A 23,683-nucleotide genomic window follows, 5' to 3' on the forward strand; every position below is an offset into this window, starting at 1 on the left:
CTATTCTCTCTGGCCTCCCTTTTCTCCCAGTCAGTTGATCCCTTCATAATTCTGTTGCCTCCTACTCAGTTTAAGTCATCTGTTCCAACCTAAATAAAACTTCATGTCAGAAAAATATAGTAGGGATTTAAAAGCAGTGTTACTAAATATATTTCTAAAATTCTTTATTATGTTGTAAGGGCAAGAGTTTAAGCCTAATAAGAGTTAAAAGTCTAATGTGAACACAAAAGATCTTAACTGACTTTAGAAAACTATAATTAAGTTTACCCTTGGATTATTGGAAAGAAAAACAAGGGTAAGTAGGAAATCTTATTTATAGTTTTCTCAGTGTAGTAACATGTCAAAAGAATAGGAAGGGAGTGCTGGCATTGTGGCATAGCCAGTAAAGCTGCCATCTGCAGTGCCAGCACCTCATATGGGTGACAGTTTGAGTCTCAGCTGCTCCAGTTCCAGTCCAGTTCCCTGCTAACGCACCTGGGAAAGCAGCAGCAGATGGCCCACGTGAGAAACCTGAACAAAGTTCCTGGCTCCTGGCCTTGGACCAGCCCTGCTTTGCCCATTGTGGCCATTTGGGGAGTGAACCAGTATTATCATTAAAAGAATGAGGATATAGATCATTTAAAAACATTAGGAGACCAGTTTACAATTTTCTAGCTGAATTTAAAAATTAAAAAAAATTTTTTTCAGGGGCAAGCATTTGGCACAGCATTTTCGATCTTGCATTCTATGTTGAGTACCAGGGTTCAGGTCCTGCTTCTGCTTCCAATCCAGTTTCCTGATGATGTGCTCCCTGGAAGACAGCAGGTGATGGTTCAAGTACCTGGGTCCCTACCAGCTACATGAGAAACCTGGATTGAGTTCTAAGCTCTTGTCACTGGCCTGTTTCACCCTGGCTACAGGCATTGTGGGGAATGGAACAGGTGAAAGAATTCTGTCTCTCTTTACCTTTCAAATAAAATGGAAAACTTTAAAAACTTAATTAGCGGGGCCAGCACTGTGGCACAGTGGGTTAAAGCCCCAGTAGGTGGTGCTGGCATCCCATATGGGCACCAGGTCATGTCCTGGCTGCTCTACTTCTGATCCAGCTTTTTGTTAATTCGCCTGGGAAAGCAGCTTAGGATGGCCCAAGTGTTTGGGCTCATGCACTCACGTGGGAAACCTGGAAAAAGCTCCTGGTCTAGCTCTGGCCATTGCAGCCATCTGGGGAGTGAACCAGCAGATGGAAGACCTCTCTCTCTCTCTGTCTCTACTTCTCTCTTTCAAATAAATAAAAATAAATCTTTAAAAAAAAACTTAATTAGCTGAATTAAAAAATATCTAATGCAGGAGACTTTCATTCACAAAAAGAAACCAATGTACCAAAGTCTCTTATTAGACTCTGACTTTAAACAACAATGAACAGATTTACAGCTTCCTACTCAAATCCAGTACCTTTTTCTCCTATTTAGGAGATCATAAAGTTGTCCACAGTAGATTTCATAGAAACTGATCCACACAAAGAGGTGCCTTCTTGGCTGAGACACTTCTAGTTGCCTGAAGATATCTTTGGCAGCCAGAGCATAAAGTCCTGGATTCTGATGAGTTCCTATCATGGTGTAGGTCTTTCCAGCACCTGTCTGTCCATATGCAAAGCAAGTGGCGTTGCCTCTGGGGAAAGAATAATTTATACCATTTATGCATAATAAGGAGGTAGTAATCTATAAACAAATTTTTAATAAAGAAAGTCAGATAGAAACACAGAATCTTTGACAAAACGCAACTATAAACATATGATCCTTTAAGGAGAAGGAGGTCTTTAATTATAAAAAAGATAGGAAAAGGAAAAAACATTCTCAAAGCAGTGTGTGAGTTTTCCATGAAGAATTTTTTTGCAGAACTGATGAGACTACATAAGACAACCCTGGAAGATAAAGAAGCAAGAACTGTGTTTTTTTTTTTTTTTTAATTTTTATTTTTATTTCTTTGAAAGTTTAAGTGACGGAGAAGGAGAGACAGATAGAGATCTTGTATCTGCTAATTCATTCCTCAAATGCCTACAAAAGCTAGGGCTGTGTCAGGCCAAAGTCAACAGCCCATAATTCCATCTGGGTCTCCAATGTGGGTGTCACATGGGAGTCATCATCTGCTGCCTCCAAGCACACACATTAGTAGGAACCTGGATCAACAGCAGAGAGGGGACTCATCCCAGGCATTCCGATATGGGATGTAGATGTCCTAAGTGAAGTCTTTACTGTACCAAATGCATGCCCTGTAAACAAGGATTTTTTAAAGATTTTTTATTTATTTATTTGACAGGTAGAGTTACAGACAGTGAGAGGGAGAGACAGAGACAAAGGCCTTCCTTCCGTTGGTTCATTCCCACTCCCCAAACGGCCACAATGGCCAGAGCTGTGCCAATCTAAAGCCAGGAGCTTCCTTTGGGTCCCCGACATGGGTGCAGGGGCCCAAGGACCTGGGCCATCTTCCACTGCTCTCCCAGGCCATAGCAGAGAGCTGGATTAGAAGAGGAACATCTGAATCTAGAACTGGTGCTGGCACTGCAGGCAGAGGATCAACCTACTGCACCATGGAGCCAGCTCCAGGTTTTTTTTTTAAAGCAAGGATTTTTAAGAAACAGCTTGGCCAACAAGGATTTACTGAATTCCTAAACCACGTTAAGTCCTTTAAGGGATCCTAAAAAATATTTTGTCTTACTCTGGAAAGGTAAGTTTGGTGAAAGAAGTAATAGAGAATTAAAATAAATAATAGAAGATCATTCAATAAACAGGATGGTAGCGACTATTCATACAAAAATTAATCCAGTTTTGACAAAGGTAAAATCACTAATATATTCAACAAAGACTTCAAAAGACTAGGGAACTAGGTTGGTCTTTGAAGGCAAAAGTAGAAAGTAGACAGCCTCCATTGTGAGGTAGGAATAGTTTGAGAAGAGGCCACAGCCACAGAGGTGGTGGCAGGCACACCAGATCTTGAGGGAAAAAAAATCTGGATTCTGGTCTCTGTCCTGCTATTAATTATTTGATTTTAGGCCAGTCACACTACTTTTCTCTGGGTCTCACTTTTCACTCTGATCAGCAAATTAATGGATTACTTGGTTTCTAAGATCCATTCTAGCCCTGATCTCCTGTGATTCTCAAAATCTATTCTTGCATTTGGTTACACAGCTGTGGATCTATCCCATGTGTGTATGAAAAATTGCAGAATGAGAGCTGGAGAAGATATTTGCGAGAACAACCTACCAATCACAGAATGGTTTAGGAGAAGTTGAGTCCCAACTATGCAGTGCTAAGTAGAAAATGAATGTTAGGTTTAAGTAGCTACTGCAGACTCTTGATCATGAGTCACATGAGTTAGCGATAAAAGTAGTTGCTTGCACCAAGAAGAAAAGTCTATGCATGGACAGTGGTAGAAAGAGGCTGTATGTGGACAGAGAAATGAACAGAAAGGTACTTGAAGTCAGAAAATAGAGTAAAATGACAACAGCAAAGGAACCATGGAAGTGTGAGAATGAAGAAATGAGAGCTAATCAGATTTAAGCTGCTTGAAGACCTGACTCTCTGTATTTTGAACCCTGGTTCCCAGCAGTATGGGTACTTTAAATGCAGTGGCAGAGGCATAGTTAAAAAAACATTTAGAGGAAAATTTGAACAAACTAAAGGAGATCCAGTAGAGTGAGAGTAAAGAAAAAGAGTAAAGAATAATATCGATCTTACCTTTACAAATTAACTATTTTTTAAAAAGTAATAAATACAAGCATGAAAATCTTACAGAATGGATATACTTAACTTGCAATTCTGATTTGTTATTACCAAAGTCTTAATATTAAAATTTGAACTTGTTTTAGAAACTTGTTCTCTCAAAAAGCATCCCCTAGATTTGGTGCATAAGAAATTAAACCTAGGGATCAGTGTTGTGGCATAATACAGGTTAAGCTTCCACTTGCGATGCTGGCATCCCATATGGGCTTCAGTTCTAGTCCTGGATGCTCCATTTCCAATCTAGCTCCCTGCTAATCCACCTGGGAAAGTAGAGGAAGAAGGCACAAGTCCTTGGGCCCCCTGCACCTATGTGGGAGACCCAGAAGCAGCTCCTGGCTCCTGGCTTTGGAACGGCCCAGCCCTGGGCACTGCAGCCATTTGGCAAGTGAACCAGCAGATGGAAGATCTCTGTCTTTCCTCCTTTCTCTGTAACTCTGCCTTTCAAATAAAAAAAAATAAATCTTTACAAAAAAAAAAAAAAAAAAGAAATTAAACCTGAAAGATATTTTGCTTTATTAGTTTCCTCATAAAAAGTGTTTTAAAATTTATGTAACTTGGGGAAAGCATTTGATACAGTGGTTGAGAGTCTGCCTGAGACTCCTGCACTCCCTATCAGAGTCCTCGGTGTTAAGTCCTCACTCCTTCACTTCCCATCCAGTTTCCTGACAATGCATACCCCGGAAGGCAACAGGTGATGACTTAAGAGTCCCTGCCACCCACCCATGTGGGAAACCCACATTGAATTCTGGACTCCTGGCTCCAGCTCTGGAGCATTTAGGGAGTGAACTAGCAGGTCAAAGATCTCTGCCTTTCAAACAAAATGAAAATAAAATAAAAATTTTCAAGGTTATATAACTTTCACAAAACAATAAAAAGACAACAAAAATGGAGCAAATGAAGCTATCTGAATGGCTAATGTGCATATGAAAAGATGCTTAGTAACATCAGGCATTATGGAAATTCAAATTAATACAATGGTGCTATACAATCAGATTAAAACAAAAAAGGCTGAAAATATCAGATGTGAGTGAGGTTGCAGAACTGAAACTCTCATATATTTCTGTTAGGAATATAAAATGGTACAACCCTTTGGGAAATTATTTGAAACTTTCTTATAAATATACACCTAACCTATGACCTGACAATTCCTCTTTTGGCTTTTAAATAATGTAAATGAAAATATATCCACAGGGCTGGTTTTGTGGTGCAGCAGGTTAACTGCCGCCTGTGATGCTGGCAGTCCCAGCTCTCCACTTTTGAACCAACTCTCTGCTAATGGCCTGTGAAAGTAGCAGAAGATGGTCCAAATGCTTGGGACCCTGCACCCATGTGGGAGATCTAGGAGGACTTCTAGGCCCCTGATTTCAGCTAGCCCAGCCCCAGCCATTGTGGCCATTTGGGAAGTGAACCGGCAGATGGAAGATCTCTGTCTCTCCCTCTCTCTGTAACTCTTTCAAATAAATAAATAAATAAATCTTAAAAAGAAGAAAATACATGGCATAAAGAGTAGCATAAGAATGTTAATACAGAGCCGGCGCCGTGGCTCAATAGGCTAATCCTCCACCTTGCGGCGCCGGCACACCGGGTTCTAGTCCCGGTCGGGGCGCCGGATTCTGTCCCGGTTGCCCCTCTTCCAGGCCAGCTCTCTACTATGGCCAGGGAGTGCAGTGGAGGATGGCCCAGGTGCTTGGGCCCTGCACCCCATGGGAGACCAGGAAAAGCACCTGGATCCTGGTTCCTGCCATCGGATCAGTGCGGTGCGCCGGCTGCAGCGGCGGCCATTGGAGGGTGAACCAACGGCAAAGGAAGACCTTTCTCTCTCTCTCTCTCTCACTGTCCACTCTGCCTGTCAAAAAAAAAAAAAAAAAAAAAAAAAAAAAAAAGAATGTTAATACAGGCCAGCGCCACGGCTCACTAGGCTAATCCTCCGCCTAGCGGCGCCGGCACACCGGGTTCTAGTCCCGGTCAGGGCACCGGATTCTGTCCCGGTTGCCCCTCTTCCAGGCCAGCTCTCTGCTGTGGCCAGGGAGTGCAGTGGAGGATGGCCCAGGTGCTTTGGCCCTGCACCCCATGGGAGACCAGGAAAAGCACCTGGCTCCTGGCTCCTGCCATCGGATCAGCGCGGTGCGCCGGCTGCAGCGCGCCGGCCGCGGCGGCCATTGGAGGGTGAACCAACGGCAAAGGAAGACCTTTCTCTCTGTCTCTCTCTCTCACTGTCCACTCTGCCTGTCAAAAAATAAAAAAAGAATGTTAATACAGCTTTATTTATAACAGTGAAAATAGTCCAAATGTCTGTCAATGGTTAAATGAATAAACAAACTGTGTTTTATTCACTGAAGGGAATCTTATTCAGCCATAAAAATTATGGATATGTGTAACAACATGCACTAACATAAAAATATGCTAAGTAAAAGAAATTAGTCATAAAAGAACATGCACAGTAATGATTATTACAGTCTGTGACATTCTCAAACAGGCATGACTGATCTATAGTGATAGCAGGCAGGTCAGTAGTTATATAAACCTGGAGGTGAAGGTGAGGGTTAACTAAAAAGGGACACTAGAGAGCTTTCTAAGATAATGGAAATGTTCTGTACCTTGTTCAGGTACTAATTACCTGCATACATACAAATACTAAAACTCAAGAAACCTAAATATGTATGTTTATTTTATTGTATATAAAAATTACACCAGTTTTTTAAAAAGTTAAAAAAAAAAAGTCAAAATTCAGGGTTGGTTGTTGTGCGTTGGGTTAAGCCCCTACCTGTGACATCTGCATATCAGAGCACCGGTTCAAGTTCCGGCTCTTTCACTTCTGATCCAGCTCCCTGATAATGCACGTGGGAAAGCAGCAGCAGCAGATGACCTACCACCCACATGGATACCTGGATGGAGTTCCTGGTTCCAGCCTGGCCCAGCTTTGGCTGTTGAGGCCATTTGGGGAGAACTACTGTATGGAAGTTCTCTCTGTGTCTCTCCCTCACTCTTTCAAATAAATAGAATAAACCTTTAAAGAAAAAAATCAAGGGGCTGGTATTATGGTGCACTGGGTTCAGCTACTACAATGTCAGCATCCCACATGAGTGCCAGTTCAAGTCCCAGCTGCTCCACTTGCGATCCAGCGTCCTGCTAATGCACCTGGGAAAACAACAGAGGATGGCTCAAATCTTGGGGCCCCTGTACCTACATGGGTGACCCAGATGGAGTTCCTGGATCCTGGCTTCTGGCTTCAACCTGGCCCAGCACTGGCCATTGTAACCATTTGGTGAGTGAACCAGTAGATGAAAGATTTCTCTGTCACTCTGCCTTTCAATTAAATAAAACAAAACAAAATAAAACTTTTTTCTAAGGATTAAAAAAAAAGTAAAAATTCTATGGAATCAATGACTTTAATAGGCTGACATTTTCTATTCGAATATGTGTACATTTTTTTTTTATTTTTATTTTTTTGACAGGCAGAGTGGACAGTGAGAGAGAGAGAGACAGAGAGAAAGGTCTTCCTTTGCCGTTGGTTCACCCTCCAATGGCCGCCGCGGCCGGCGCGCTGCAGCCGGCGCACCGCGCTGATCCGATGGCAGGAGCCAGGAGCCAGGTGCTTTTCCTGGTCTCCCAAGGGGTGCAGGACCCAAGCACCTGGGCCATCCTCCACTGCACTCCCTGGCCACAGCAGAGAGCTGGCCTGGAAGAGGAGCAACCGGGACAGGATCCGGCGCCCCGACCGGGACTAGAACCTGGTGTGCCGGCGCCGCTAGGCGGAGGATTAGCCTAGTGAGCCGTGGCGCCAGTCCTCGAATATGTGTACATTTTAAATTTACAATAGAGGCCCCAATTTACTTTTCTGTCCCATTTAATGTCAAGTGTAAAGAATAATTTTAAATAAAAAGATTTCTTTGGAAATGTGATAAGTAATATTCATTTATGTATCCTATTGCAATGAAAAAATTACTGAGTTACAGCCAGAATACAAAATTCTCAGGAATAATATCATTAGTGTAGAAGAAAATTTTGCTGCAAATTTCTGAATACTTAGTAAATCTTCTAAGTAGAGACACTGCAGTTTTCCAGAAATCTAATTTAAATTAGATCAAAACATAAATTCTTATTTACTTCAAAACTGTAAAGCAAAAGTGATATTTATAAAGGGATATTATTTATGAAATGTAGAAAATCAAGAGAGAAGCACACAATTATTATCGTACCCATTGAAAATATGCTGAATGAGTGGGTGAGTAGTCTTCATGTATACATCCCGATTGGTACACGCCTCACCAAAGACTTCATCAAAATAAAAAACATGCTGAAAAACAAGTTTGAATTGTACAGAAAGAGACATGTTATGGATTTTCTTCACCACTATTCTAGTTAACATACAATAAAAGCTTAAATATATTTTTAATAGTAACTATCCATTAAAAAATTCAAGATAAATAAGTATTTGATAACTGCTAAGTGACAGGATTTTCTTTTGAATTGTCTATGGACATGTCTTAGAATGTAACATTTGTTAATTCCTAAGGGAAGTAAATTGATGAGTACTAGATTGAGCTGGTCCCCTTTAGGTCCAGGAGACGAACTAAATTCTACGGGGCTTATCCTTGTAGCCCAGCTCATGCCAGCATATTTGGAATTTTAGGGGAAGATTTCCATTCTATGTAAGTTACATAGCTTAAGTTTTAATTCTATGAACCTTTATTGCTCAACTGTTAGAACACTTATGTCAATAAGCATTGAGAGCCCAAGATACAGATATTACTCTACCATTATCCTAACCCACCTCTTGAAGATGTTAATCTACATAAGCATACAAATGACTAAAGGCAAAAAAGATAAAGCAGTAAAGTATGTGTGGAATTTAAAGGGAAAACATATTCCTTCAGATTGGCAAAGACACTGAGAAAAAGACCATACAGAGAAAGGCCAGGAAGAAGAAGAGGAACAGGCATGGAGACAGAGAGAGGGAAGTCATTCCAGCATAGGGGAACCACCAACAAACAAAGTACAAGAAGTTGACTGGTTAACATTTAGGGAAAGCAAGAATTCAATGTGGATGTTGGAAAGTGGAAAAATGAGGTAGAAGGTTAGAATAATGAGTTAGGAGTATGTCACAGAGATTTTGGCCACCAGCCTTAAGGGAGAGGGTAGAATGCTCATTATTTAAGTAAACAGCAGGGAAACGGTCAAAGGCTTTATAAGGGGAAGGATAATCTGAACCATTTTACTTCAAGACTAATCTAACTTCACACTGAAAGAATTGGAAAAAAGGACTCAAGCAATATACTAGTGAGGTAAGAGAAGTCTAAATTGCATGAATACAATGGAAATAAAAAGGAGGTAGACACATGAGGAATTTAGCAACTGTTTGAATGTGGGGAACTAGAGAGAGAAAGGGGTTGAAGATGACTTCCAAATGGAAAATCATGGAAAAAAGGAGATAGGAGACTCAATTAGATTGGTCTGGAAAGCATTAATTCAGCAGCCATCATTATTTGAATAATTTAGAGGCTTATTATGTTGGCAGCCCAACTATATCTGATTAAGAAATCCTAATAATTTCAAGCTTCACTGTGGCATGATGACAGCCCAAACACAATGAATGAGAGGTAAGATTATCTTCTGCCACCTTTCTTGATTTTGGAGAGTGAATCAGTGGATGGCAACTCTGTGTCTCTCCATCTTCTTCTCTGTATATCTGCTTTTCAAATAAATGAAAATGAATAAATGAAAAGAAAGAAAGAATTCTTAACTGAATTGTATGGACAGATTCAGAAAACTGGAGCTGGGCAAATTTATTGCAGGTCACTGTACCCTAAGTTCAGTTCTGCCTTGTGTACCATTACATTACAGTAGAATGTAAATTTCATATGTCATCTGAGAAGGAACTGGAACCGCAAAGCCAAATTTATCAGTTAGAAACAGTCAAACTTAGCCAAATGAAAAAATAATAATCTATGCACAATGATACTGATCTGTGAACTTTAAGTGCTTTGAAAAATGTAAGATTTTAAGAACATTTATTAACTAAAATGTTAATAATTGTTGAAACTGGGTGATGGTAAATGAGAGTTCATTATACTTTTGATTAAGGTTAAAAAAGGTCAATAAGAAAGAGTTAAATATCTTTGTTAAGTCTGGCTTTAATAAACATGATTTATGTAGAACCACATCTGGTTTCTAAGCAAGAAAGTAAATTTATTGCTCAAATATCACCATAGGTTTTTAGTTAAACATGAGATCAAAAGCAAAAAAGTTGTCTACAGATTTCTGTAGGCATACATATATTTAACATTTCTCAAGAAAATAAAAAACAGAAGTAAATGTCAGAATGAATTTTGGTTTTATTCCTTATTATTACTTCAAGGAGTATATACTTTGGAGCAGGTGCTGTGGTGTAGTGGGTAAAGCCAGCATCTCATATGGGCACCGGTTTGAGTCCTGGCTACACCACTTCCAATCCAGCTCTCTGCTATGGCCTGGGAAAGCAGTAGAAGATGGCCCAAGTCCTTGGGCCTCAGCACCAACATGGGAGACATGGAGGAAGCTCTTGGCTCCTGGCTTCAGATTAGTCCAGCTCTGGCCGTTGCGGCCATTTGGGGCGCGACAACAGATGGAAGACCCCTCTCTCTGCCTCTCTGTAACTCTTTCAAATAAATAAATAAATAAATCTTTTTAACAACAACCAAAAGGAAGTATATGGCACTTCTCTCTCTCCTATAAATGCTCATAAATAATTTAAGCATTTACTGATTAAAGGAATTAGTATCTTTCCTTCCAACAGGATTTAGATATTGGTTTTTCTAGTGCTTCTGTAAACATCTTCCCTGAGAGATGTGTAAACATGAAAAGACTGATGTAGTTAATACATATATATAATTTATAATGTCCTCTGCATCATATACACTTTCATTTGGTTACATGAAATGAAGCTAGAGTAACACCTACTTTGAACTTCATTTTAATCTTGATATGGTCAAACTCTGACAGCTTATTTTTAAATTAAGTTTTGTTTCAGATGATAAAAATACTATATATGTATTTCTAGAATATATCTGGAAAATACACTTGGAATAGATATGCTTTCAAGGAATAAATAGGATTAGAAGTACATTTTTTACCATATATCCTTTTGTATCTTTTGATTTTACTTTTTGTGTATAAATTTTTTAGTACTTTTTAATTTTAAAATAAGTGAATTTATCCTATTCAAAAGTCTTTAGCTTTTTTTATTTGAAAGGTATATATATAGAGAGAGAATGAGAATGTGTGTGTGTGTGTGTGTGTGTGAGAGAGAGAGGGGATCTTCTGTCTGCTGGTTCATTCTTCAAATGGCCACAATGGCTGACACTGGGCCAGGATCTCTATTTGAGTTTCCCATGTGGGTGGCAGGGGCCCAAGTACTTGGGCCATCGTCCGCTGCCTTTCTAGGCACACTAGTAGGGAGCTGCATCAGAAGCAGAGCAGATGGAACTCAAACCAGAGCTCTGATGTGGGATGCTGGCATTGCAAGAAGTGGCTTAACCCACCATGCCATGTCAGCATCCAAGTTTTTACTTTTAAGAACTCAGTTGATTGTAGAAAATATTAAAAATACAGAAGGCTAAAATAGAGAAGAGAACCAAATTACCTATAAACCTTTTCTTTTTTTAAAGATTAATTTGTTTATTGGAAGGCAGAGTTATAGGGGGAGAGAGAGAGTGTGAGCCAAGAACAAGCTTCCATCTACTGGTTTACTCCCCAAATGACTGCAATGGCCAGGCCAAAGCCAGGAGCTAGGAACTCCATCTGAGTCCCCTATATGGGTAGCAGGAGCCCAAATACTTAGGCTATTTTCTGTTGCTTTCGCAGGCACATTAGCAGGGAGCTGGATTGGAAGTACAGCAGCCAGGACTTGAATTGGTGGTCATATGGGATTCCAGCATTGCAGGTGGTGGCTTAACCTGCTGCACAATGCCAGCCCCACCTGTAAACCTTTCTACCCAGAGATAATCACTGTTAATTTTTCAGTATATCTCAACACAGTCTTTTTTCTTTACATATATTTTTTTAAACTTGAAATGAAATAGTTGTTCTCTTATTTTTTACTTATGCTAATATTATAAAATTTAAGGATTAAATAGGATAGCATATTACATGCTACTAAGTAAAAAGATCTGAAAAGATAGGGTATTTAATTAGACACACAAACCTATTGTTTTAATTCTTGAATAAGTTTAAAAATAAAACCCAAAGAATCTAGAATCAATATTTGTTTAGCACCACATTTACTACCAACCTTTCTTTTATTCTTTCTCTTTGAGAAAGGAAAATGGGAAAATTAGTCTTCCCACTTTTTTTATTATAGCATTGACAGGTAAGGACTTTGACCTATGAGAGCAAAGGTCCAAAGTTCAAACTGCAGAGAAAATGCCATGGAAACTATGGGTAGTCAATAAATATTGATCAATGTTAATGACAAAGTAGTAAGGATATTGTGTTTGGAGATAATGGAAAAATACAAAAGATAAGATGGTGTCTCCTTGAGGGAATTACTGTGACAGAAGCATCATTAAGAAGTCTTAGATAGCCAGTGATTGGATATAGCTAATCCTATGGCTATAAGTAGCCATGGAACTAGATAGCATTACAACTAATTGGTCATTTAGACCATCTTCAAAATAAATACCTCCCACTGAGACCTAATAGAGTATGCATTGATCAGCAATCAATAAAGCTGTTAAAGTGACTGGGTTGGTTTTACAGTGGTCTAGTAATTTAATACCCATAGAAAGATTCAGTGGATTACCTGGAATGTCACTGTGAAACAGAATTTTGGTAACCAAAGAAAAAAAGAACAATGTGAGTTTGAAAGAGGGGGAAAGTGTTTAAAAACTTGACTTCAGTCTTAAAAGATTTATTCCAGTAGAGTAAGATTTCAGCTGACTAAGGTGAATTGCTAGGCTACCATATTACTCACCATTTTTTTCCCATCAGTCATTGCATTTGCAGGCAAGAGAATGAGGTGGTGAATCGGGGAGAGAATATAGTTTCAATGTTGAGGGAGGCAGATTCTGAGTTAAGAGAAACTCCTGAATCTTAACATCAGGTGGGTTACCTATCCTCTTAGATTATTCACAATTTTGGAGTACCTAAATTATGAACTGTGGAATTTTCTGCTTCCTTATGAGGCTGAAGAGTTATTGCAAGTATACTTACCAGCTTGGATAAGTTTTAAGTTCCTTGCACTGGATTCTTCATGATCACTCTAGCAGTTAATGAACATTATGTGTTTGAGCTGTTTTATTTAAACTCTTATGTTAAGATATGGAATCATATTCTTTAATTATATTTACCTGTTGTAATCTACCTTGTACATAATTACCTTATCAGAGCCCAATTTCTACCAGTTAAGTCTAAGGCAAGACAGCTGGGAATTAAAATAAGCAATTGGCTGGCAATCTGGAGCTCGTTGCACAAAAATATACTATCCATCATTAAACTCAAGATGTGTACTCAGCACAGTAAGAAATTTATATTGTGAGATGCAGGCAAGAATGGAGATCATTCTGTAGTCATTCTGGGGCATATGCTCAGTGACTGGTCCTGTGACAACCACTTCATTATTTAAATTCTTTCTATGCGCTCATTTCTCCTTTTGCTGAATATGTATAATAAATTAACATAAAGTATGTTAAGTAAATTATGACACAGCTTCATTGCACAAAAGCAGAGGATTTATATTCCTGTATCTCCTGCTGCACCATATCTTTAAAGAATGAAGACCCAAGATACCAATGATTTAATGCAATGTCACACCATGAATGAATGTCACTCAAACCAGAAACCAAATTTTAGAATTTGTATGCTATTATTCAAACAAAAGGCAAAAAATTGACATACTTGCTCCAAACACAAAAACAAAATATCTTACCTGCAGAATATACTGTGTGAGGTCAACTGCTTCTTTCTTCTCATGCACAAGTAGAGTTTCTTTGTCTTCTACAGTAATAATATTAATTTCTCCACGACGTACTTCCCTTATGCCCAGAGGGCGTTTGCGAACACAAACTCTGATTTTCTCCATCTCAGTCCAAGGATTCTCTTTCTCTGAGGCGTTGTGTCTGGTATGTTTATAAACAAGCTTTACTTTTTATTAACAGGATAAGGCTACTTAAGAGGACAAAGTATCAGTACATTTTATTGTAATACTGCATATAATATTGTTTAGTATTTACTTATTTTCATTTACTTGAAAGGTAAAGTGACAGAGAGAGACAGAAAGACTGAAAGATATTCCATCTGCTGATTCATTCCTGAAATGCCTGCAACAGCCACGGCTATGACAGGTTGAAGCCAAGAATCCAGAACTCCATCTGGATCTTCCCCATGGGTAGCTGGGGCATAAATACTTGACCCATCATTCACTGCCTATGAGGATGCATTAGCAAGAAGCTAAATCAGAGGCAGAGTACTGGATTGGGCATCCTAATTGGTGGCTTAAACTACTGCACAATACTCAACCCTGGACATGGATATATTTTTATAAGTTACATATGGGGTAAGCAGTTGGTTCAGCAGTTAAGATGCTGCTTGGGATGCCCACATCCCTGACTGGAGTGCCTGGTTCCAGTCTGGGCTCTACCACCCATCCAAGCTTCCTACTAATGGTCATCTGGGCAGGTGGCAAGAAAAGGCTCAGGTACTTGGGTCCCTACCACCCATACAAAAGACCTGGATTGTGTTCAGGGCTCCTGGCTTCAGCCTGGCCCAGCCCTGGTTGTTGCAAGCATTTGTGGAACAAATCAATGGATGAAAGACCTCTCTCTGCCTTTCAAATAGAGTAAAAAAAATAAATAAAAGGTATATTTAAAGTGTCACCACTGAAAAAATTATTTAAAATTCTTTAACAATATACTCATTCAGTTAATTATTTGAGAGGCAGAATGAAGGGGAGAGTTGGGGGTGGGGAGTGAGATCCCATTTGTTGGTTCACTTCCCAAATGTCTGCAATTGCTGGGGCTGAGCAAGCGTGAAGCTGAGAGCTGGGAACACAATTCAGGTCTTCCCACATGGGCAGTAGGGACTCAAGTTTTGAGTTATCACCTGCTACCTTCACAGATGCTCATTAGTAGAAAGCTGGAATCAGGAGTTGCATAGATTCAAACCGAGACTTGAACCCCAGGGACTCCAATATGGGATGTGGGAACCTTAATCACCAGGCCAAATTTCTGCTCTAGAAAGTTCTTTTATTAGCTAAATCCTCCTGATCACTCCTATCTCCATCCCTAACCCATTGGTTGCTCCACAAAACAAAACACCCAAGAAATAAACAAAAATTCCCTCAAGAATTGTTTTGGCTTCCAGATACAGTTTGCTAATGGTGAATGAAGTTTATATTCACAAAATTCAGGCTGGTTAATTCCCAAAATATAATGCAATATGCTGCTATCATCTGAGATTTTTTACAAAACCCAAACCCATGCCTCTTCACCTTTCAAGCAATTATTTTTTTACATTTACTCATTTACTATTTCCTTGACCATTAGTCTAATTTCTTTTTTATCCTGAGTTTACTAAATTCCTTGAAGTATGTGGTAGGTGTCAATGTATTTTTTCTTTTTTTCTTTTCTTTCTTTCTTTTTTTTTTTTTGACAGGCAGAGTGGACAGTGAGAGAGACAGAGAGAAAGGTCTTCCTTTTGCCGTTGGTTCACCCTCCAATGGCTGGCGTGCTGCGGCCGGCACACCGCGCTGATCCGATGGCAGGAGCCAGGTACTTATCCTGGTCTTCCATGGGGTGCAGGGCCCAAGTACTTGGGCCATCCTCCACTGCACTCCCTGGCCACAGCAAAGAGCTGGCCTGGAAGAGGGGCAACCGGGACAGAATCCGGTGCCCCGACCGGGACTAGAACCCAGTATGCCGGTGCCGCAGGGCGGAGGATTAGCCTAGTAAGCCTCGGCTCCGGCCTGTACCTCTTTCAAATGGAAGGAAGGGAGGCAGGGAGGCAGGGAGGCAGGGAGGCAGGGAGGCAGGGAGGGAGGGAGGGAGGGAAGCCTCTAAAACTAGGTAACTTGAAAACAAATGTTTTACCAGGATCAATGTCTTTGGTCCATGTTAAGAATGCTTTGGCAAAACAAACTGCTCCCTCTTTTACATTATAGAATTTGACTGAAAGCCCTTAAAAAGCCTTTTATAATAGATTTGGCACAAGCTATTATTCTCTATAATTGTTTTATATCAATTCTGATTTTCTGAGCCCTCCAAGTGATTGGAATATTATTTTTTGCCAGGAAATAAGTCAGTAAAAAAATAGCAAATAAAATTTCTAATACAAAATATTACTTTTAGGGGCCAGCGCTGTGGCTCACTTGGTTAATCCTCCGCCTGCGGGGCCAGAATCCCATATGGGCGCCAGTTCTAGTCCTGGTTGCTCCTTTTCCAGTCCAGCTCTCTGCTGTGGCCCGGGAAGGCAGTGGAGGATGGCCCAAGTGCTTGGGCCCTGCACCCACATGTGAGACCAGGAGGAAGCACCTGGCTCCTGGCTTTGGATTGGCACAGCGCGCCGGCTGTAGCGGCCATTTGTGGGGTGAACCAACGGAAAAGGAAGACCTTTCTCTCTGTCTCTAACTCTGCCTGTCAAAAAAAAAAAAATTTATTTATTTGAAAGGCAGAAATGATGAGAGAGGGAAAGACAGAGATCTTCCATCCATGGTTCATTTCCCCAAATGACTGCTACAGTCAGGTTCAGGCCAGGCCAAAACTAGGAGCCAAGAACTCCATACTGGTCTCCCACTTGGGTGACAGAGACCCAAATATTTGTACCATATTCTGCTGCCTTCCCAAACACATTATCAGGAAGCTGGACTGGAAGCAGAGCACCTGGGACTCGAACCAGCATTTCAGTGTGGGATGCCAGTGTAGCAAGCAGCAGCCTAACCCACTTTGCATCATTTAAAAAAGGGTTCTTGTGATAAAATCTCTAGTTGTTGAGCACTAATAACCTAATCACATGAAGTCGATTCAAGAGCACAAAAAATATTTAGGTTCTCCATCACAACCCTTTTTAAATGAGAGGTAGAGAAACAGAGCACAGCGACAGATCTGTTGGTTCACTCCACAAATGCTCACAAGAAGGCCTACGCCAGCAGCCAGGAACAAAATCCAAGTCTCCCACATGGGTAGCAGGGACCCAGCTTCTTGAGTCATCACCTGCTGCCTCCCAGGATTGGCATTAGAAGGAAACTGGTATAGGGAGCCAAAGCTGGTATAGGGAGCCAAAACTGGTATAGGGAACAAAAATACTCCCAAACGGGACACAGGTCTCCTGGCTGGCATTTTAACCACTAGACCAAACACTTGCCCCTAAGTCTTCTGAAAATGTACAGGGACCTCAGGATGAGTCAATTTAATGACAAAAAGGTCTGCAGCTATAAGTTCAAAGGGCAAGAAGGAATGCATGTTCTTTTCTTAAAAGGAGCCAGCTTTAATGCTTAATCTTATTTATAAGTATATTATATCTGTCTGACAAGCAGAGTTAAGACAGCTGGAGTTAAGTCTATTCAAGCTCTTAAATAAGTCAGGACAACCATTTCTATAAATGTGTTATACTTTATTAAAATTCTGAGGCCAATTTATTTTGAACTTTTAGAATATCTAAAAAGTAAAAACCTGCTTTAAGATAGCCAAAGAGAATTGCTTTGGATAGGATGATTCCTTAATAGCAAGCCTTAAGCTGGTAAGGGGATTTTGCATGGTTCCAAAATCCTGACTTCTACTTGGGGTCTGGGTGAGAAGGCATTATTGAAGATTACTAGGGAAAATGTCCTTTCTTATCTTCATCTAATTTTTAAACTGGAAAGAGTAAGAGAATATACAATGTAAGAAAGCACAATTGGACATCCTTCACTCTAGCTTTGTCACATCTCAATGTCTGTAAGAAGTGCTGGCACTGTGGCATAGTAGGTTAAGCCTCTGCCTGTGGTGCTGGCATCCCATATGGGTGCCTGTTCGAGTCCTGGCTGCTCTACTTCCAATCTTGCATCACTGCTGATGGCCTGGAAGAGCAGTGGAGGATGGCCCAAGTGCTTGGGCCCCTTCTCCTGTGTGGGAGACCAAAAGAAGCTCCTGACTTCTGGTTTTGGCTAGGCCCAGCTCTGACCATTGTGGCCATTTGGGAGTGAACCAGCATATGGAGGACCTGTCTCTCCCTCTCTCTGTAATTCTGCCTCTCAAATAAATCAATCTGGAAAAAAAAAAAAAAAAAAGTCTGTAACAGCACTTATCTTACCATAAGGTTGTTCATGTCTGTCATCCTCCTCACCTGATCCATCAAGAATATAAGAGCTTCCAGATATTCTAATTATCTTTCTATCTAGAATTGAGCCTAGCAGAGATGGTATTTAATTTTTGTCAAATAAACAAAATGACAATATTTAAACTGAAATATCCATTCTATACTTGATGGTGGTTAACATAAAGAGATATTTTTATTTATAAATAATTTCAATTTAGATTTTGTATTGTTCAATAAAAGACTGTAGTAGTCGAGAAAATATCTGCTCTTTCACCATGAGCTAATCAATAAGACAGCAACAATCATTTTCAGTCGTGAGACAGTCTAATTCTCTCAGAATTAAAAGAAAACAGTACTAAATAGTCTGTGTTCCACTAGACCAAACAAAAAGTTTCCAGAAACATGTCAAAAAAGTTTCCAGAAACATGTCAAATTACTAAAGGTATTTTTACCTTTAAGATTGAGTCTTCTATTTTTTTGGAGTAAAAGGATTGGTTATAAAATCCTATGGAACCTTAGCAATGCTGCACCAAATGTAAATATTTTACCTTATTATAAATAATATTTTAAAAAGAAAATGCAGCTTAAGAATAAATTTTATTTCCCCAAAACTCACATACCTAACTTTTAAAATAAAACCAGCAGGGCCAGCACCATGGCTCACTTGGTTAATCCTCCGCCTGTGGTGCCGGAATCCCATATGGGCACTAGGTTCTAGTCCCGGCTACTCCTCATCCTGTCAGGCTCTCTGCTGTGGCCTGGGAGGGCAGTGGAGGATGGCCCAAGTGCTTGGGCTCCTACACCTGCATGGGAGACCAGGAAGAAGCACCTGGCTCTTGGCTTCGGATCGGCATAGCACCAGCCATGGCGGCCATTTGGGGAGTGAACCAGCGGAAGGAAGACCTTTCTCTCTGTCTGTCTCTCTCACTGTCTATCTCTACTTGTCAAAAAAAAACCAAAAACCAAAAAAAAAAAAAAAAACCAAAAACAAAAACAAAAACACCCAGCAATACAGTTTTTTTAAAAGAGCATATTTCCTATTACACCATTGTTACTAGCACAGCTTACTTGATATTTCACTTCTTAGGGACCTTATTTCAAATTCTAACTTGGAGCACTAGGTAAAAATTATACGTCACCCTGATTCTCAAACTCTAGTCTTCATCAAAAGTTTCTTACTCTTTGTAATTTCAAAAATCATGTTTCTCAGGGGTGGAATTATAGAAAGCACCTCAAGTCAGGATCATATCACAACGTACACAGGTAAGTTGCTCCAAAGACCTACTTAGTTCAACTACACCTCTTTGTTTTTTAAACTTGAAGTCTTCTGGTTGGTTTAAGTGGATCTGAGAGCCTTAAAAAGATCCTGGAGATTGTGTATCTTTTTTCCATTGTTGAAGATCACTTAAATATTTTACTTTCATGGATGCACTAGATGTATCAGGTTACACTACAATAAATAATAGAAATAGATCTGCTATAGGAGTAAAAGATCTGGCAAATAGCAGCTGTCTGAAGTACATGAACAGTATCATCTTTCTCCCATCTGGAAAGTTTCAATACCTCACTAATTTTTTCCCATCCAGGCATTTCTATTATTGATGCAAAAGCTGTTCATTATAATTTTTATGCTACATTATATTTTACAGTAATATAAATAAGGAGTTGCTCTCCTCTGGTCTTGAAGGACAGGTCTAACCTTGCCTGAGGCTACCTTCTCTACTCTCCCCCACCCCACAAAAAAAAGATAAAATTATTACCTGATACAGGAATGAGGAATTCCATAATTATATCCTGAATCTTGAGAGATCCTTTGAATAATGGGAATATCACAATTTCCCAGTACTGGAGAAAAGTGGTTTGATGAAAAGAATGAAGTGTTAATTTCTGTTTGCACATAGGAATCAGCAGCTGTGGCATTCAAAATTCTTGTTTTTGTACAGTACTGGGAATCATCTGGTAGCATGTGTTCCAGAACTTTTAAGTGAGTAGGCTTCTGTTCAGTTGTAGAGAAATTTGATAAATGGCACATTTCAAACCCAACATTGCTGGCAGTTCTACTTTTGTTGTTAGTAGGAGAATCAAAATTCAGTTGTCTTCGAGGGCCAGATCCGAGTTTGCAAGGCTTGGTACATAGACTGTTTGTCTGAAGAGAATGCTTTGGGCTACTGACTGCTTTATCTTCTTCCTGCATAATCTTAATGATTTTGATAAGTTGGAAGAGACGTTTGCGGTCATTCATGTCATGGACTCCCAATTTGGAGTAGTCTTTCATTGTAATCTTGGCTAATTCATCTATTTTCTGAAGGCCAAGGGCAGTAAAATGAGGATAATACTGTGAAAGTTCAGCTTCACAAAGACATTCATATAACCAGGATGCCATTCTTGTGAACAGGTTTCTGTAAACTCTGGAGAGAGAAAAAAGAATAATTTATTTGAAATGGAGTATAAATAATTATTTTTAGAACAATGAAAACCATAAAACATGCAGAAAAACATTTAATATCAAGTTTTCAATAAACATATTTTTCCTCTGAAATGACTGACTAAGCACCATAGCACATAAGAACTTTATACATATAAAGATTTTTGTAGTAAAATGTACTTGGTTCATCTGCTTAACAAAAAGAGACTTTCAATTATATACACAGGTACACAGAAATACGCATAACACTTACTTTTTTCTAGGGAGTTCTTCCAACCTTGCAAAGTCTATTTAAACACATGCCACAAACTACTGAAACCTTGTTCTCAAATACTGATTGTACCAGGACTAATTTTAGATATTCAACTTAATGTCAAGGCATGTCGCACAACTGTTTCCCATGATTAATGAACAAAGGCTAAGAACTCTTTCAGAATAGAAAGCAGAATTAAATAGCAGACCACAAAGGATTATAAGCTAATATAACTCAGAGGAAACTGCATTTGTATCTGCTGAGTACTGGCAAAAGTTAGTTAAGCAGAAATAAAACCATCAATTCAGTATCAATTCAGAATTTCAGATCACTTTAAAAGGTGGTCATCAATGTCTATGTGTACAGAATATGAATCACATAATTTATCTAGGGATTTAATAGCATCAATATTTAAAAATGAGTATATATTAAAATGCTTAAATTTTAGCCGGCGCCGTGGCTCACTAGGCTAATCCTCCACCTTGCGGCGCCGGCACACCGGGTTCTAGTCCCGGTCGGGGCGCCGGTTCTGTCCCGGTGCCCCTCTTCCAGGCCAGCTCTCTGCTGTGGCCAGGGAGTGCAGTGGAGGATGGCCCAAGTGCTTGGGCCCTGCACCCCATGGGAGACCAGGAGAAGCACCTGGCTCCTGCCATCGGATCAGCGCGATGCGCCGGCCGCAGGGCGCCGGCCGCGGCGGCCACTGGAGGGTGAACCAACGGCAAAGGAAGACCTTTCTCTCTGTCTCTCTCTCTCTCACTGTCCACTCTGCCTGTCAAAAATAAATAAAAAAATAAATAAATAAAAATGCTTAAATTTTAATTTTTAATAAATTATATGGTAGTAACATAATCTTGATCTAGTGATTAAAATCAGGACTCTGAATTCTCCATAACACTATTAATCAAATTTATGAGAATCTTTCAGCAAATGACTTTTTTTTTTAAACATTTATTTATTTATTTGAGAGGTGGAGTTACAGACAGTGGGAGAGCAAGAGAGAGAGAGAGGTCGTCTGTCCACTGGTTCACTCCCCAAATGGCCACAACAGCTGGAGCTGGGCCAATCCAAAGTCAGGAGCTTCTTCCAGGTTTCCCACATGGGTGCAGGGGCCCAACTGCTTAGGCCATCTTCCACTGCTTTCTCAGGCCATTAGCAGAGAGCTGGATCAGAAGCAGAGCAGCTGGGACTCAAAGTGGCACCCATATGGGATGCTGGCACTGCAGGCAGAGGCTTAACCTACTACGCCACAGCCCCAGCCCCGTGACATTCTCTTTTTAAAAATTATTGTATAGGGGCCGGCACCGCGGCTCAATAGGCTAATCCTCCACCTAGCGGTGCCAGCACATCAGGTTCTAGTCCTGGTCGGGGCGCCGGATTCTGTCCCGGTTGCCCCTCTTCCAGGCCAGCTCTCTGCTGTGGCCCAGGAAGGCAGTGGAGGATGGCCCAAGTGCTTGGGCCCTGCACCCCATGGGAGACCAGGAGAAGCACCTGGCTCCTGCCTTTTGATCAGCGCGGTGTGCTGGCTGCAGTACGCCAGCCATGGCGGCCATTGGAGGGTGAACCAACGGCAACAGGAAGACCTTTCTCTCTGTCTCTCTCTCTCTCACTATCCACTCTGCCTGTCAAAAAAAAAAAAAAAAATTATTGTATAGGGGCCGGCGCTGTGACGCAGCGGGTCAAAGCCCTGGCCTGAGGCGCCGGCATCCCATATGGGCATAGGTTCTAGTCCCAGCTGCTCCTCTTCTGATCCAGCTCTCTGCTATGGCCTGGGATAGCAGTAGAAGATGGCCCAAATCCTTGGGCCCCTGCACCCACATGGGAGACCCAGAAGGAGCTCCTGGCTCCTGATCAGTGCAGCTCTGGCCGTTGTGGCCATCTGGGGAGTGAACCAGCAGGTGGAAGACCTCTCTCTGTGTCTCTACCTCTCTCCGTAACTCTGACTTTCAAATAAATAAATCTCCAAAAAATTTTTTTGTATAATTCAGTTTTCAAAATTCAATTAGATAACTATTGGTAAAACTTTTCTGTTTTCTTTTTTAAAGATCTACCTATTTTGAAAGTTACAGAGACAGAGATCTTCCATCTGCTGGTTCACTTCCCAGACGGCTGCAATGGCCAGCACTGGGCCAGGACAAAACCAGGAGCTTCATCTGAGTCCGGGTGGCAGGGGCCCAAAATTCTTGGGCCATCTTCTGCTGCTTTCCCCACGCCATTATTAGCAGGGAGCTGGACAGGAATTGGAGCCGCCAAGTCAGGAACCAGTGCCCATAGGGGATGTGAGCATTGCAGGTGGTGACTTTACTTGCTATACCACAACAGGCCCCCGTTTTCATTTTAATTTATATTTTGTCTAGTCTCTAGGAGAACGAGTTGAGGGCAGAGTCAGAATCAAAGAACCATGAATAACTGTTGGAGGAAACGGTTACAGAAAAGGCCAAAGGGAATGGGTAACATGTTCAAAATTTATCCTGACCTTTTCTATTTGTGACAGATTAAAAAAAAAAGGCCATAAATTCTTTGCAGTCCTTTTATCAAGAGGTGAAGTCTATTTCTCCTCCCAATGTGTCTAGGCTAGCCTGTGATTTGTTCTGGCCAACAGAATATAGCAGAAATGACACTGTGTGACTTCCGTGCCTTAAGAACCCTTGCAGTTTTTACTGCTTTCTTAGAATTCTTCTGTCATGTGAAGAAGTTCAGCCAACAGTCATCACAAAAGCCAGACATGTAAGAGAAACCATTTTAAGCAATCCAGTCTCAGTGGCACTACTAGATGACTGCAGTCACATGAGTGATTCCAGGAGAAAACAGAAAAACTACCTAATATATGACTCAAAGAACTTTGAGCAATGAAATGGTAATTTTTAGAAATTTATTTATTTGAAAGGCAGAGTGAGTGAGTGAGAAAGATTTTTCATCCACTGATTCATTTTCCAAATAGCCATAGTAGCTAGGGCTGGGCAGGGCAGGGCCATAGCTGGCGTC

At 40.6% G+C, this 23,683-nt stretch overlaps 1 protein-coding gene across 2 annotated transcripts in view; it reads right to left on the minus strand.

The window, feature by feature from the left end:
- Positions 1-23,683, minus strand: part of KIF24 (kinesin family member 24) — an 87,920-nt gene that overhangs the window by 39,485 nt on the left and 24,752 nt on the right. For both annotated transcript variants that reach the window (XM_008274282.5, XM_002708025.6), the window contains exons 2-5: positions 19,784-20,431; positions 13,663-13,852; positions 7,958-8,055; positions 1,432-1,647 (exon numbers count right to left, since the gene is read on the minus strand). In XM_008274282.5, coding sequence (XP_008272504.3) covers positions 1,432-1,647; positions 7,958-8,055; positions 13,663-13,852; positions 19,784-20,406 — 1,127 coding nt within the window. In that variant the 5' untranslated portion in view covers positions 20,407-20,431. The remainder of the gene's footprint in view (positions 1-1,431; positions 1,648-7,957; positions 8,056-13,662; positions 13,853-19,783; positions 20,432-23,683) is intronic.

Source organism: Oryctolagus cuniculus, chromosome 1 (assembly GCF_051225735.1).
Source record: "Oryctolagus cuniculus isolate XC-2025 breed Fujian yellow rabbit chromosome 1, ASM5122573v1, whole genome shotgun sequence".
Classification (NCBI taxonomy): Eukaryota; Metazoa; Chordata; class Mammalia; order Lagomorpha; family Leporidae; genus Oryctolagus; species Oryctolagus cuniculus.